A 17,819-nucleotide genomic window follows, 5' to 3' on the forward strand; every position below is an offset into this window, starting at 1 on the left:
GATGCTTGCAGACAGTTTTGTCAATACCTCAAAACAATTCAGTATGAATTGTCCCCCAAGCCTTTCAAAACTTCTGTTCAAAGGCCAGATACAAACAGCTGTGAGCTGTAGCCTAGTCAACTTTGTATAACACAATTAACACTCTGTGCTTCCCACCTAACAAAAGCTTAGGAGTAATTTTGCAGAAAGACAGTTTCTACCATGGTACAGATTGAGTCAATTACTGTTCAATAGACACAGAATTTTAATTTATAAGCTAGAGACTTGTTTATACACAGATGTTCAGGCAATGATTCAAGATTCCCTTGATATATACCTTTTCCACTACACTGCGTGCTAATTTTCTCCAATTTTAACATTATCTAGATTCTCTTGCCTCTTGACCATAAGGTTTTTTGCTCACAGGAAACTGACAGAAAAAAAATAAAAGGAAAGTAAAGTATAATTCAAGTTGGTTTCTACTAGCATGGCTTCGATTATGCTCCTCCAGCCTACAGCTTCCAGTGTCTCTAACAAAGTACTTCTTTAATGCCATTAAGTCAATTATTTCCATACCTAATTAGCTCAATAACCAGTTCACTATTTACCAGTTTAACTGCTCTCAGAACAAAATGACATATAATCAAGTTTTGATATCAAAGTTAATCATAGTCAAAGGCTTCAGCTACTTCTCATATTACATAGGAAAACGTGCCTTAAGAGTGGTAAAATCTGCTCAAAGCTGCAACTTTGTATAGAGCACATACAGAAATATATCCAATATATACTGGATATTTTCAGTATGTAGCCAATAAAAAGCAAAGGTATGTATGAGAAACTTACCTAAATATATGCACTGCATTAGATACATATCAGTAATATTTTCTGAAAGATTAATATTGCTTTGCAATAATTCTTAAGGCCCTAAGGCACCTAAATTTTTCTGTCCTTCAAAATAAAATCATTCTGCTCTTGAAAGTAACAGTGCTCCTCAGACTGTTAAGTGAAAAGACTTTTGCAGTAAATTACTTCAAATAAGAACTGTTTGTCAGATCTTATATAAAGCTTATGGAAAACATTATCTTCTTGTAAAATGCACTTTCCCATACATAACTAAGCTAATTGTGCCTACACTGTATTCTTCATTGCCACCAATGTGAACTGAACAGTTTTTACTTAAAGAAAAGATGTATGCAGGTAAGACTTCAAAGATGATACTCTAGAAACTCTGGACTACAAAACCCCCATAAACAGGCTTAAAAGCAGTCAGCCTTCAGTCGGGTTTAATTCAAGAAATAACATCTGTTACCTTCAACATTGCTGCCTTTTGAATTTCGTGAAGTATAGTTTCTACTAGTCAGCCATTAGTATTTAAATATGCAAGTAAATCAGTAACTTGCTAAGAAGATTTTTTTTCCCTGTGATTATTTTTTCCTTTTTTATATTATTAGCTAATCGTGTAAACTCTTATCTCTTCAGAGGGTCACCGCTCCCAGCATACCAGGGATATAACTCAAGAGACTTCTGTTTTGTGGGTGAAAAGGGAAAAAGGCCATACTTCAGCAACTCTTTAATAAGAAAATATTAAAATCCAGCTTTACAACTCCTCCTGTGTTCAAAATAAGTGGTTACAAATGCAATAAAGGTTTTAAAATTGGAATAGAGAAGCCTATTTCTTCCACTACTGAAAAAAAACATACTAGCTTACAAGCAACTGAAATTATTTTCATTACATCTTATCCTTAACAATGAAACTCTAGGAAGGCAAAGCGGTATTGACCACCAAGTATATTCTTAAACAGGCTTCAATTCTAAGCTAGAGGATTTTTCTTCACCACTTAGCTACATACAAATTCTTATACAGCTTAATATGGTACATTCTTCACTGTGTATTAAAATGGCAGTTGTGCTATGTTGAATATGTAAGTTCAGTAGGACCTTTATATGTATAAGACTTTTTCATTTAAAGTCAGTTTAAGAATAAAAGGCCAATTAATACAGTGGTCAAAAATTAAGTATGAAGAAAGCCTCCCAAGTCTGATAAATCAGTTTGAGAAATCAAGCTTAATGCAGACATGCGTGCGTATGAGAAAGTGTGTTTAGAGGAAATTTCATTGTAGAAGATGTTAGACACTGAAGTTAATTGTTCCCAGGGTAATATCTTAAATACTGCATTCTGAATGCCTTAAATAATTTTCTAATAAAAGTTTATAACCTGAATGCAGTAGATTCAGGAACATGCTATATAGGTGATACCTCAATCTTAGCTGAGCAGCCTGCTCATACAATGACTTTAATGTATAGTCACAGAGGTTGATAGCAATTGCAAGTGAATGTATCCATCAGTTTAGCAGTCTCTTATATAGACAGGTTGCAGCTTTCATGTGCAACAAAAGTTAACAAAGCATGATCTATGATACCCAACATGCTGAACTGCCACTGCCTCAGCCAGCAAGTTTCTGATACGTAGAAGACAATTAATTTTAAGAAATAGTACCCTGAATGATGGATATTGGCATGGGATTCTGACAGTCATAGTTCTAAAAGTAAGCATTTAACCTTCAGAATCCCACTGGTATTATCAGAAAAGGATTTCCTTTTTTTTTTTTTTTAATTTATTTTTAAAATAAAAGGACAGCCATTCTAGTCACATATTAGGTATATGGACTTGCTTTTCACTTTCACATGCCAATATCCCCAATCACTTAAAGAATTCCACCCCCCCATCCCCCGTTATTCCTAACAGTACTGACAAATACCCAAAAATCCACCTTTGCAACTAGTTACAGAATTTTTTTTTACATTGCCATTCCAAACCATGGCCATGATTTCTCAACACAGATATATGAAACTCTCAAACAGCAGCAACATGTTTGTGTGTAGAGGCAGATTTTAGAGGCAACAGGCCTGAGCCTTGCAATTTATTCCCAGAAGACAAGAATAATGATGGTCAACCTTTCGTTCTGAAACACAGAACAACTTTTACCTTTTGCTACCATATGCTAAATACATTCCATTTCAACATATGTGTCAGCACCATAGCTTTATTATTTGTTCACACATAGTACTTTTTACAGAACGTAAAAGTTGAGCATCCTATAATTAGGGTAGCAATAATAGGGCTTGTTTAACAAGATGCACTACAAAGTACATCTTATTTAATGTCAGTAACTTCACTTTATAAGCTAAACTGAATGTTTGTTAAGACTTTCCATTAGAAATCAAAGCATATCTGATGGTATTTCAGAGACTAAAAGTTATTAAATATTACAAACATAATACTTCAATTCTACACAGAATGTAAATGTAGCAAAATATCCTGATCACAAGACAGTTAAATTTTGCCACTCTAATCTTTTCCTCAAGCTTTGTGTAGGTACCAAGGATAATTTTTTAATTCCTTTTTAGCCTTACTATAAAAAAAAAACAAAACAAAACTGGACAGTCCAAAGAAATGGAATTATCTACTTACTGTGGCAACTCTGCACCAGCCAAAGGTCAAGACTGGTACTAACCAAGAGCTTGTCTTTTGTGAAACCTCACCTAATTTCTGCTTGCAAGGTGAACAGTGATGCAGGAACAAGTAAGCTGTAGGTCAGGAACCACAGATCAGTTCAAACGATCTAATACAGAGCGAAGTGCAATAGATTTGAAGCTATTGCACTGGATGAAGCCACTGAGTTCTTCAAATTTAGAACTGCATAGCTGCCTGCCTTTCTCTTTGAAACAACCAATTCTAAGAAAAAAATTCTGTATATCATAACGAGATGCTTCCTCACAAAGTAAAAATGAATGATGCTCTGTCCTGACACACTGCTCTAGAAGAGACTCTTGACTAAAAGTAGGAAGAAATGGGAAAAAACAATGCAGTTGACCAAGACTGCCGCAAGCCAGCAGCCTGATGCCATAAGGCTGCATACCCCTCTAAGTGAGATACTGGCAGTCAATGTGTTCAAGAGCACAGAGCTGACTCCCTATGGGTGCGTCAATGTCTGTTTTAAGGAATTCATGTAAGACAAGGGAGATAACAAAAACCAACATTTTGCTTATCCATCATTGGACAGTCTTCTCTTTCATTAAGTAGTATTCTTTGAATGGTAAGAAAATTGCTAGTTTTCCTCATTACCTAATGAAAAGTACATTCAGACTAAGCAAAAAATGCCTTGGTCTTAATAAAGTTACGCATTCATTAGCTTTTGATGAATGCTTGCAACCCCTTTCCCTCCCCAATAATCTCCTTCAAGTACCTCCAGGCTCTAATCACAATATTCTCAGTAATTAAGGTTTTGATTTTAAATTTGTCTAAAGCTGCCTAGAGAGATGTTCTGATTACCAGCTGAGCCTCAGATACAAACAATTTGAGGATTTCCCTTGCTTTCTGGGGGAAATCTGTCAGCAAGTTTGAAGATTTGATGCTAGTTCAAGTGATTTGGCCATGTGACAAAGATATCCAATTCATTACTTCTGTTCATAGGCTCACACAGGAGAGTAAAATTTTCTATAAAGCAAATCCGGATGGTTTATTTTCCAGCACATCAGTCTTTGTATTTTCTCTTGGATTCTGCAACCATTAGCAAGGTAGGAAGAGAAAACTAGATGGACTGTTTACTCTGGGAGATGGTATTTAGTACCATGTAGCTGTCACAGTATGGATTGACACTGGTTTAGTAATTAATTCCTTCTCATATCCAATAACATCTCTTCTATAACTAGCACTGGGCAATCAGGTTTGCAGATATCAAATATACTTACAAAATATATGTACAAATTAACCTACATTTCTTATCTCCTCCAAATTTCAAAGCAATTCAGTCAAAATCTGGAAAAATCTTGAATACTCACTTTTCCAAATAACATTGACCCTAGATAAAAGGAAAGGGTGTTGAAAAAAAATTAGCATAACCTAACCTTCCATGAGAGAATACTATTACTTCTGTATTTGACACTTGGAAGTGCATCAGCATTTTGAAGTAGAACCTGCAAAAAGAGAAGCCCCTTGAGAAAATTAAAAAAAAAAAAAAAAAAAAGGCAGTTATCATTAAAAGGCACTGACTGCCAAAGAAAGCACAGTGGTGGGAGGTCGTGGGCACTAAACTTAACAGCTGTCTGGACATGGTCCTGGGCAGCCTGTTCCAGGCAACCCTGCTTGCAGAGGAGTGTTAAATAAGAGAACCTCCAGAGGTCCCTCCCTTCCAACCTCCACCATTCTGTGATTCTGTAATAGACATTTCACAAACTCCAAGACCTACATGAACGTTGAACGGATAGGTCGGAACATGTCGTGGTGACCAACAAGATTGTAGAGAATGTGCTTATCCTAGCTGGCAGCTGAGAGTGACGAAGGACATGGTGCAAGCACATGACGCTGGCTGGTGGTACTTAAGTGCCTGCCCTGCCGATAGCATAGAAACAGAACATCTTCGGTAGCTGGACATACCTTCACTGGGACCTAATATAAAAAGCACTCAAAGAATGAAGGCTGTACAGCTCCAACAAAAATGCACTGTTAGTTACACACTGGAAAATGGCTGCCATACCTGATGTGGAATTCATTGGGCCACTTCGGTTTCTGTTTAGGCTAGTATGAACAAGAAGGACAGAGAAGAGATGGAGTGGCGGGGGGAGGGATTATGACATGTAGGCCAAGGAACACACAGCAATTTCCAGAAATCTGAAGTAATCTTTACTCTTCTAAGTGCTTTCTATGAAAGGGTCTGCAAATGAAACATTTACAGGGGAAGGGATCTCTTCAGAAGAAAAATTGAGACCTCAGATGCAGCTTTTTTTTTTTTTACACTACTGTAGCTGATTGCAAGTATCACTATTGCTAACACAACTAAGTGTGCTTTTCAACACAGCAAGGCCAATCTGTAAAACTTTTAAGGATGTATCAGACCATCATTGTTAATGACTATCTTAAATATACATACGTTCACTACTAACAGTGAGATGCTATTTGTGGACCATTAAGCTTGGGGCCTCAATCTATACTTACAAACCTTCTAAAGAACAGAGGCCTAAATGTTTTACCTTATGATATCTATGAACATAAATGAACCAGAACTAACATTTTTATTCAGAAAAAAGTTACATAACCTAACTCCTGATTAACTACACCAATGCAGAATTACCATTCCTTAAACAAGGAGGGAGCAGCAAGAAACTTAAAATCTGGCCATAAATTAATATAACAATTGCATTATTGATAAAAATACAATGTCTTTTAAACACTGTTTAAATAGGATAAAAACTGAATGAACTTTTACGTACTCACTTTTTTCAAGGTATCAGGCTTCTCTTCAGAATTGGTGAGTTTGAGAATTCACTCGTTGCAAACTAAATTTTTGTATATTCCACATAGTGAAGATTTACTTTGTTACACAAATAATCAGAAGTCTTAACATCCAATTCATCTACCAGCCAAAAAGTGGTAGCTTTCAAGAGTAGATCAAATAGTCTTTTCTCATAAAAACTAGGTGAGGTTTGCAAACTCTTAAAGGGAGGCAATATTTTTATTAAACCTCCTGCCCCAGGATATCATTTTTTTAAACAATACGATAGAATATGTAAAAATTTGACTACTATTAACAGTCACAAGCAAAGCTATGTGATTAAGATTGTTCGCATATTGGCAGTCATACACTTTCCTTCAAAATACAGCATCTACACCCACGCTATTTGGTATGTCGGGTGAAGCATGGTGAAATTTTAATACTCAGAATCTTCTACCACCCCCCAGTTGTAGGAAATCTGTATTTCATAATCCTATACAAAAATATCAACTCTACAAGTTCTATTTAACCATTTAGAGTCTAAAACCCCACAACAGTAGGACTTGTTTATATGTTAAATGTCCCCCCAGCCAAGAGGTAGAAGGAATTCAGGACATGAACTATAATGTTTTAAAAAGAGAAACCTTCATAAATCAAGCATTTAAGACAACATTGCCTTCTTACTTCTACAGAACCTAAACAACCAAAAACTCTCTAGGTTAGAATAGATCTTTGCTCAAAAGCTGGCAATGTAAACTTCCAAAATAGCTATCGGTAGAGTAAGAGAAATGGTGGTAACAGTATTACAGCAGATTATGAAAACAAGAGGCATCAAATGAAGTTTGAAAGGGACACAGTCATAAGCTCTGGGAGGTCTGAGATTCCTAACTGGGTAGACACATTAGCTTTCTATTTTAATTGTTATGTGCTACAAATGTATCAATAGAATGTGGCTGATCAGATAAGGAAAAGAAGGTATTTTCTAAAGAAAGAACCAAAAGAAATAATACTTATGGGAACAAAGAGGAAAAGCATACTGTTAAGTGCACATTTCAAAACTGCAGTGAGGATGCTGGTGCAACTTCAGTAGTAGTAACCAGAGATGGAAGAAAATAGCTATAAAATAAACCTGCAAAAATAAATTACTTACAGGAGTTACCCCAAAACAACTTAACATTCAGGATGGCTCTATCCTGAAAAGTATAGTTTCCCTATTTATATGGGCAGAGCACATATTATATAGGTCAGGGCAAGGAACAGCCCTAACTACATTGCAACTCCACCTGAACACAAAACAAATCCAGAAACACAGTGCTTCTTGGTTCATTCGGACAGAATTCACTGCCAGAAATACATTAAACATTTTTTCCAATCCACACTGCTTGCACAAATCACTACTTTGGTATTTCAATACAAGAAAGTTTTTAAGGACACCTTTAAGGTTAACAGCTCTTCCTTAGAAAAATACATTTAACTTCAATTTTTACCTTTACCTTGTGAAACGTGGCATGATTAGAAGTTATCACTGAAGAATACTTTATAATTGCTAGTTAAGACTCCCAACCGCACCATTATGGAGCATGTGCATTTAACTTCTTCAGGATTGGTTGTGTTATTTACTAAGTTTGTAAAAAACCACTAGAAAATGAAAAAGCATATAGTAAGAACACAACAAATCAGAGTAAGAGAGACATGAGCTTACCCTCTCTTAGGAAATAAAACTATGCATCTGAAACTACGCTACCTTTCAAGAGCTTACCTTCTTTTTGTCCCTCATTGAGCCCTTCCCTCGGACCATTATCTTGCATCCTGTTTCTGCCTCAAGCTGTTTAGCTGTTAGTCCTCTGGGCCCAAGGATTCTTCCAACAAAGTTAAACTGGGGAGGGAATAAATAAAAATTATTTCTATAAAAGCAAGTAAACAAAATTAATTTAAAATTTAACATGATATATTTCTGTCTCTAAAGCATCATCAACTCTTTATCACTTTAGAACTCTAAATACCTGAGGTTAAAGAATGAGGTAAGTACTATTTTCATATATTTGATACCTTTGTGACCCCTGCTTTGGGGGATCCAGGTTTTAGGTGAAAACAGGTTTTTAAGTTTAACATCTGGTATTCTAGGGCAGTGGCAGTCCTAATTTCCTCCTCATTAAATCACATGAGATCTTACAGAAACTACAAACCACCCTCCCTCATCACTAACATGACCAGACATGCTCATTAGTGGGTAGGCCAACAACGTGCATCCCGTCACAGAAACACAGGCATTGTGGCTGTGTAACGAGACACACACACAGCTTCCATGTGGTGGGACTGATGGGGTGCCAGGTGTAGGTCCCATCCCATAACAGCACAGGGCCTTCAGGAAAGGACCCTAGACCCACTATTCATGTGCTCCCTGCCTACAGCTAAGGAGCCTGCAGAAAACATCCTTTTTCACCCTTCTGTGCTGTTTTGGTGGGCTCGATCTGGACAGCATGCTGCTGGCCGGCCAGCCACCCACACCTACAGAAACTCTTCTTTGTCTACCTGTGCCATAGCACTTCCTTCAGGAAAAAAACTGAGGCTTGCTATGTATTCACTTTAGGTTTCATGGGCAACATGCCTGGAAAACATTGTATTTGCCATATATATAAAAAAATATAAAATGTGTGTGTATATATATGTGTATATACAGACACATGACAAAAACACATGTCATTTTTTATAAGTTGTATCCTTTACTCAGTTGTGCATACAAATAGAGCAAGTATTTCACGTTTAGTTGGCTAACTTCAATATCAGCAGTCAACGCCCTGCCTACACTTAATATAGTAATACCACCATTTAGCAATACATAACATTATTTCCTAGTTATTTTCCAGGTTTTTTTTCCCCTTTCATTATTTTCAATCACACATTCTGGAAATTATGACATAAATAAAAAAGCGCTAAACAAAGGTAGCATTAAGAACATATAGCAGTACACTGTGACAGCTACAGTGCAAAGATGAAGCACCAGGCTCTAAGGATACATACATAAACCTAGGCACTTCAGATTGAAGATTAAATTCAAAGAAGATATTAAGAGAACAGAAACTCTGCAGTAAGGACAGAAGTCTGGATATTTTAGATGATGGTAAACAAAACCATTCAATGGAATTGTGAAGAAGTTGTTGGCTTTTATTTCCTCAGCTAATTAAAATTGTTTTTGAGTACTACAGCTCAACATATTTGAAATCTTTATAAAACTGCAAAGACCAGAAAACATTTAGAAGTCAGCAGAAATCATGAACACAAGCAAATTAAAGTTCTTCAACAAAAATAATCGTGTTTCACAACGGCTAAAGTGTTCATAGGGAAGATACACTCCCAAAACTATTTAGTATTTCAAGCTCAAAAAACAAAGACATATTATGAAGTCTGAATCAACTATCAGGGGAAAAAAATAAAGATTCAAGGTACTTCTGAACACATACACAAACTGAACCATAGGAAATTAAAGAAGACTCACTAAGACTGGATAAAGCAATGAACCAGCTACAAGTGATAAAAGTTCAGCCTTGAAATACTATCAAAATCCTGCATTTGTTACACATTTCATGCTTAATACCAAAATCATGCCACTATCTTACATAAACAGCATCTTACTTGCTTTTCTCCACAACCACACTTCCTGCACACTAAATCTTTAGATATCTATCCCCTTCCACTGGTAAAGCTAAAATAATATCACAAACGTGACTTTAAACCACTCTTCTAACCAACACATAAGGTGACTAGCGTTACATTCTCTATCTCCCAGGAAAAACAGCAGTCTCCAATATTTTATTAACTTGGATCATGATTAAAAGAATAATCAAATTTTAAGGTAAGATGATTTGCATACAACATTTAAATAGAACAATTTACGTTACTAAGAAAAGAAGCAGGAATTTGTATTACTCTCAAGCTTGCAACCTTATTCATGTTGTCTGACCACTATTTAGAACTGTGGCTTCTAGTTGAGAAATTGCTGACTTAAACGGCAACACATTCTGTTAAATGTTAAGCCAGTTTCTTTTCCAGCTACTCCCAGAATATTCTCCTTACAGAGAACCTTCACAAATTGTTCCAAGGTAGCTCAAAGCCCCTGTATTTTCTTTCCAGACTGTATGCATTAGCACCTTGAACCTTTTCTGGATAGATATTCTTTCTAAAACCCTGACTGTTCTTGTTACCTCTCTTGGGCCCTCCAATTTGTTCATTTCTTAGAGCAGGATGCCTGGACAAGGCAATACTTCAACTGAGACCTCAACAAGGTTAAGTTACTCAGAACAATTATATCTTACAAACCATAATCCTATTAACACATCCCAGCTTCTCTTTCCCTCTCCAAAAAATTAGTTCCTATGTTTGGTTCAACATTCACTGACCCCAGATACTCTTCTCCATTACCTCTGCCTTGCCAGTTTTCCTGTTTTCTATTCATATGCAATTTTTATGCCCCCCTACAACAACATATTGCTCTACATTTGCATAATGAATTCCACATTGTTGACTTCAAGCATACTAATTTCAAGACAGTTTTGAATTTTAATTCCATCTTTAAAAGCATTTGGTATGACTTAATTGTTTTCTAAGCATACTTTCTATCCCATCAACCAAGTTATTCTTGAATGTGTTAGAGATCCAAGCTGAAGGAAAATGCTGCAGGACCCCACCTGAGGTGCAGTCTTAATTAAGTCATCAGTAATCAATTATCATAGTTTAAGCTAACTATTGCTTTAATAAATGATCCCCAAGCTTCTGTACCAATGGATCACTGTCAGCGTTCAGTTCCTCAGACTACCATCTCAAATTCCTAGCTGAGAATTCCATAGGAAAAAAACAACTCTGTCTTGTGAAGGGTCTAGGTAGAGAGAGTAGTGACCAGCAGACCACAACTCAGGAACACAGTGTAGACTAAGCCTTCTAGCTGGACAGTCTCAAAAGTTTTACCAGAATCCAGCTGTATCAGGAGCTACTGCTTCCCTTACTTGCCAGCCCAGCTAGATTATCAAGCAGAATTATCAGAACCAGATACATCTGACAAATTCAAAAGACCATTTTAATCACATTTAACTCAAGAGTTCTTTGTCTCATACTCTCACCCAATCGCACTCTTTTTCATCACCTTGTGTCTCCCTACAAACACCACACCTGTGTTCAGGAATACTGTTCGTTCTAACGTTTGTACAGAACCAAAGCTAGGAATATTTCCCTGTAATTTCTTACAGCTTTTCGCACTCTGCACTTGTCTGATCCTCTAGGACTCACCTTTCCCCCTGTGAATTGCTAGAAAATAAACAGCAGCGGTTCACAAATCAGTTTGACCAATTTAAGACTGCATTACTTTGAATGTACCCAAGCTCACACGGGTCGGAATTAGCAAGTATGTTAAAAATTAGCAGAAGTGACCCATGCTAAGATTAACTGCTTCTACATCAACAATACAGAAAAAGCAATAAAATACTTCATTTTCCTTTATCAAGTTAGTTTCTCCTTCCCCCAAATTAATGTATCTCGGTACCAAATATATTTTTGTACATCTAACATTTTCACTTGCGGTATTTCACAATTATTTTACTGGGGGGGGGGGTTGTTTTTGTTTTGAAAAGCTGAACTAAGTTTTACTTTTGTGTTCTGAAATCTTCCTATACAAACTTGAAATAAGAACTCAAGAAACAACCTCCAGAAGAATGTGTTTGTGATGTGCATAAACACAAAAGCATTCTATGCACCACCTAGAATCCTTTACATTTTAGGAACAATAAGGGGACCCAGGAAGCATATAAAACTGACAATATTCATAAAAAGCCAAGAATTAGAGTATCTAGTGGAGCTCAGGTGCTGAACCGTTTTGCTGAAATTCCAACCAGTTACACCATGTCACTCTCCCTCTCTGCCTGTTTCTCTGCATCATCACTCCCATTCCCTTAGTTTGCTAACCTTACAAGCTTGAAGTTTCCAGCATGCACAAAATACACACAGCAGCAAGATCCTTTAGTAAGACATTTGTTGCCTTTCTTTGAGAAGATGCCCAAAATACACACTCTTAAGAAAAGAGACAGACAGCATATGTTGGGGGACTCTGTACATGAGGATCTTTGTTACTGAAGATATTTAAGCAGAAACAAACATATTGGGAAAAAAGTTACTCTAAATCCTAATGTTTGCATCTACTCTGGGATATTAATGATTACTCTGTAGCAACTGATGCTCCCAAGAGCTGACAAAATTTCTACCTGGTGTCCTACCTAACAAGTCCACTGCATCACAAATTCCCTGATAAAACAGCTTGTATTCCCTATGCACAGAACAGCTGTTTCCCAAGCAGAGCAGGTGCTTTTATAGTCCTGTACCTCACCAGCCCCTACACCCAGAACAAAAGTAGTAAAGGAAAATATGAATGATCTATGCTAAAGATACTTTTCTAGTATAAGGTTGCAAAGAAGCATGTCTGATTTTTACAGTGTATGGGAAATGCAGTGTTTAAGAAACTTGCCATGCAAGTTAAAATCTGAGGAACTTAAGGGAGTCCAGTAGTACTAAATTACATACTATTGTCGTGCCTTTTGTATTTTGTGTTTTCCTTTGAAACCTGAAAGATATAGCAAGATCTAATTTATCTGATAAAAAAAATATTATTTCCTTTATTACTGGAGAATAATTTGAAAATCTGATTTGGTTGGAATATCCAAATCTAGCAAGACAGAACAAAAGCACATGCATTTGGTTAAACAATTATTTTGCTCAATTAAAAACTAATTTATTCTACCATCTTATTCGCAAATGTTCCAATGATTTACTATACATTAAATTTGCAGATCTAGTTACTTATCACTGGAAAAAAGCCCAAACAAGCTATTCTTAAAGTCTATTTCAACTCAAGTAAATCAAGAAAAGGCTTAGAAGGTACTCAGATACAATGCATATTTGAGTACAAACATTTTCACCACAGTCTAAACTTTATTTTAAGGAAAATCTCAGGAAAACCTCAGTAGTTTCTCGTTATACCAAAACCATGCTTCGTGTTGACTTTAACTAAGAATACTTTAAAACATAATAATAAATACTTAAATTCAGCAAAAATTCTGAACGCACAATAAAAAAAGCCCTTTCTTTACCAATAATCCACAGCAAATGCTTTGCAATATGTCTACGTTTCTAATAATATGGCATTTGGTCTCACCTTCGGATCTCCAACTTAGAAAAATCACATAAATCCTGTGAATTACTTAAAAAAAACCCACTGTAGTTAATACAACTGAGTACTTGTAACTATAAATAACCACTCTTGATTGTGTTGTTTAATTCTTAACTGTCTGTAGAAATAAGCTTCAGTATAGTTATGCCATACATGAAAACTTGTTCTCCATTTTGAGACTACCTTCACACATCATGAATTCCTCTTTTTTTAAACTGTAACACGACACAAAAACTTCAGACTTCTGCATCAGTTAGAAAGCAACTTAGCCCTTCCCTTATTCATACTTTTTTCCAATTATGGTATTTTATTTTACAGCTCAGTTTAAGTGTTAGCCATAACTCTGCCAGCTGTTAAGTGGATTTCCATGAACACAGAAAACTGTATCTTATATTCATCCTTCCCATACCCAGATCATCTTTCAGACTGTATATAATACATTAAACAAACTAAAGCATCCCAAAAATGTAGTTCAAAATGTCCTGGTGTTTTAGTTTGCTTTTTAAAGACATGGAGAGCAGCATTTCCTGTTCACTTCATTTTCATATGCTTTTCCCCACCAAATAAAAAGCAGCTGAAGACCAAGGCTCTGCATAGTTCAATGGTTAAAATATGTCAAGGTTAAGAAGCAACTGAAAACTGGATGTTATAATGGAGAACATCTGGTAATTTTATCTTAAGCAGCAACGCTAACAGTCAGTTTAGCCATTTTGGGGGGGACCTTCCGTGTCTTCAGATCACAATAGTCCTATTCCAAGACCATTTGAGAGATGACTTAATCTGACAGTTACAGGCTAAAGTGCTAACTGTGGAAATGAAGTAATGAAGAGACACGAAGGAACTGCAGCAAAAAGAGAAAGGCATTCAAAAAAAAGCGCGATAAATGTGTATGACACTCACAATGTTGTTTGTTAAATGTGACTCCTCTTTGTGAGCAAGATTAACACTACTCCTAAGTATTAATAAATTTCTTAAAGTTACCATTAAATTTGAGTACTTATTTTCATGCATGGTTTTGATGAAGTAGTTAATGCATTTAATTGAAACATATTTATATGTAAACTAAAATTGGAAATACTACCACAGAAGACAAAAAAATAGCACTACGCTGACAAAACACGTCATAAATACTCAGATGATGAGGTTCTGAACCCAACAAAAGCTTTCACTAACCACCAAAATTAGCAAATTTGGGTTTGTTTTTTTTTTTTGTCATTTTCTTTTTAAAGGAACATTGTTTTAAGATACTGGTAATACAGTTGTTTTTCCATAAGATACTTCTGCATTGATCAGAAAAAGCCTGAATTGCTCTAAGCTGAGTTTTAGATAATCATAAAAAACATCCGATTAGATTTTTTGAAAGCCTGTAACTTGAAAAAAGAATAAAACCACCTGAAGTACTGGAAAACAAAATACAGCATATTAAACCTTAAGAAGGTAAGATCATATACTTTCAGTTAGGTAGTTTAGTGTTTAATAAAGAAAACAAAACTGTAGCATAACATATATAGGTAGCTTTGATACTACTTTCTCTGAAATTTCATCTGAAACATTTTATAGGAGAATAGAAATAACTTAAATAGGCAATATATCCTATCTTACAACTGAATATGCTTTCCAGCAGTAACATTTTCCAATATTTATTAAATTAACATATCATGACCAAATACCCGTTTTCACAATGATAACTTTGTCACAAAGTTGGCTTTTTTTTTTTCACAAGAGCAGCTGTAGTGATGTATATTTATATACATATATATACACACACAAACACACACATAGACATACTTTTAAGAGAACTAACATGTACACGGAAATGATTTCTTTTCCTTACTCAAAATGACCGTGAATAAATTTGCCACCAATGGTAAGCTAAGAGCAGGAACTGATTAAAGACATAGCCTTTCAGTTCACATTTACAGCTCCCCCCATTTTTTTCAGTCAAAATATTTTCTTGAAATACTTTGAACTATTACCACTATCTCATCCAGTACAGAAGATGATACCACTAGATTTTTGATAGGTGGTGATTAAGGAAAGAGAAAGTCTCTTCTTCCATGAATAGAAAACCTCAGATGTATTTCATGCCTTATTATTTCCAGTGGTTCAACACCACACTCATCACAACAAAAAACAGCTACACAGCTTTTGTTGAAGAAAAGCAGTAATAAGAACTACTACCAAATAAAAACAAGTGCCTCATATACACAGCTTACTCAGTGACCATACCATAGATTAACTGAAAACAAGGAACAAAATGTTTACATATAGAGCTACTTGTACACATTTAAGAAATCAAATGGACAAAGTATAATGTTTCAGGAATAAAACAATTTTGAAATTGCAAAATTTTTCATTGACTGCATTAGCATGTATTTTGAGGATTAAATATGCTTCAGTGGAATCTGGCAAGTGTTTTGCATAGTTAAAAAAACAGTCTGATGAGATTTTACAGGGAGAGGAAGCTGACAGAGCAGATGGTATTAACATTGTCAGTGAACATGGACGGTAGTAACCATATACAGAAGTTAATTTTTACATATAAACTAACATTAGGTAGTTAAGACCACTTGTGACAACAGTGAAGTTGTTTTCTTCCACAAACACCTACTGATAATAAAAGAGAGGCTACAGACAACAACACATGAGAAACATTCCCTCCACCCCGCAGCATGTTTTCCAAGCAAAATAACCAAGTAAATGCCAAAGTACATATGTAGTGAATACCAGCATGACACGTATAATCTGCTTATGTCAAATATATCCACTTATATTTGCTGGGTGTATCTCGCATACGCCATTCTAATACTATAATCAAAGCTAAATGAGAACTATTGAAGCATTTAAGCGATGAAGTAGTAAATTAGAAATGCTGTGCTGTAAGAAATTTACACATATAAGTTACCATCAAATCTCTTCTTCATCACTTAAACACAAAAATAAAACTACTAAGGTACTGGAGAACAAAATACAGAATATCAACCCTCAGAAAGTCAGGATCTTTCGTATTTGTGATTAGGTAATTTTGTGGTGGATAAGCAAAACCAAAACCTCTAGCACACCATTTGAAATACCTTTGGTGTTACTTCAAGTGTGAGAAATTTAATCCCTGACATTTAATAAAAGGGTCATTACAGCTAAAAATATCTGAAGTATGTCAAATTCTCTAAAATTTTATTTGTCACAAAGAATAAAGCAAAAATCTTTATCACTGGTGAAAAAAGAAGATAATGAAAGTATTTTTGTTTTTCTTAGTTTAGTAAATGGTCAATCATAATTTTCAGTGCATATGTAATTCACTAAGACTGGTTCCATCTTTATTTAGTTCAGTGTATACTTTTTTTTAACACAGATTATGGTCTTTTTTTGGGGGGGGGTCCTATTTCACTTACCATAATCACTTCCCAACATCAAAGCCAGAGAATAACCCATCTTGTTACAGGCAAGAACTGATAATTATTGTGGGAGTAAGACAAGTTTAGTCTAGTTCAAAAGCTTCTGTAAGTAAAATATTTACTAATGCAAAAATAAAGGATATGAACATAGTTGTAATATATTACTAAAACATATAGTATTTTTGCAGCAGGAGAACAAAGTTAACATTCACTGGTTTGAAGTCTGGGATACATTATACAAAAGTATCAGCATCCACAGGAATATGAAAACAACGCATTAGTGCAGAGGTTTTGCTTATTAGACATCTCAGAGGTTACAATGAAAAACTCAGCTAGTAACAAAGAGTAAATGAGCTCTCTCCATACAAATACCTACATCTACTACTCTTTCCCAAATCTACATTTAACCTAGGTATTACATAATGCAGTTATTGCAGCAGTAATTTTGTTAACTTTTTAAGTTCCTTTAAATTAGATTATTTTTTAATTTTTTTTAAGCACAACTTCTTAAGTCAATTGCAACAGCATAGATTCCATGGGATCTCCAGAAAGGAGAAATATCTCCAGAAAGTTTTTCAAGCTCACTAGTGAGCACTGTTTGGGGCAGGGGAGAACGGCTTAAATCTCAGTTCTAAGCACTGGCGTATTTATGGGCATAGCATACAGGAGTCAGTCCTCCTCCATGCTGTTTAACCTCTAAATCACCCCATCCAGAAAGCTAGTAAAATGGCATCAGGACAATTCAGACACTGAATAGTTAACATTATGTTCAGAATTAAAATCTCTTGAATGAACATGCACACCCTGCAAGCCAGCTGGCTGACCAAAACTGAGCATAATATTTAGCATTTGTCGGCCAGTTAGTAAACAGACCTTGCCTATATAGGGACGGCACACAGTCTTTTAATATGAAATGTTGATACAGATTTATCTAAGTTTTCCAGTAAAGCTTTAATAAGACAG

The 17,819-nt window shown here is 35.5% G+C and overlaps 1 protein-coding gene across 9 annotated transcripts in view; it reads right to left on the minus strand.

The window, feature by feature from the left end:
- Positions 1-17,819, minus strand: part of QKI (QKI, KH domain containing RNA binding) — a 165,267-nt gene that overhangs the window by 91,697 nt on the left and 55,751 nt on the right. For all 9 annotated transcript variants that reach the window (XR_011325362.1, XR_011325364.1, XR_011325363.1 and 6 more), the window contains exon 3: positions 8,011-8,127. Coding sequence is in view for 6 of the 9 variants with exons in the window: in XM_069786886.1 (XP_069642987.1) it covers positions 8,011-8,127 (117 nt within the window). In the remaining 3 variants the exon portion in view is untranslated. The remainder of the gene's footprint in view (positions 1-8,010; positions 8,128-17,819) is intronic.

This window comes from Haliaeetus albicilla, chromosome 7 (assembly GCF_947461875.1).
Source record: "Haliaeetus albicilla chromosome 7, bHalAlb1.1, whole genome shotgun sequence".
Lineage (NCBI taxonomy): Eukaryota > Metazoa > Chordata > Aves > Accipitriformes > Accipitridae > Haliaeetus > Haliaeetus albicilla.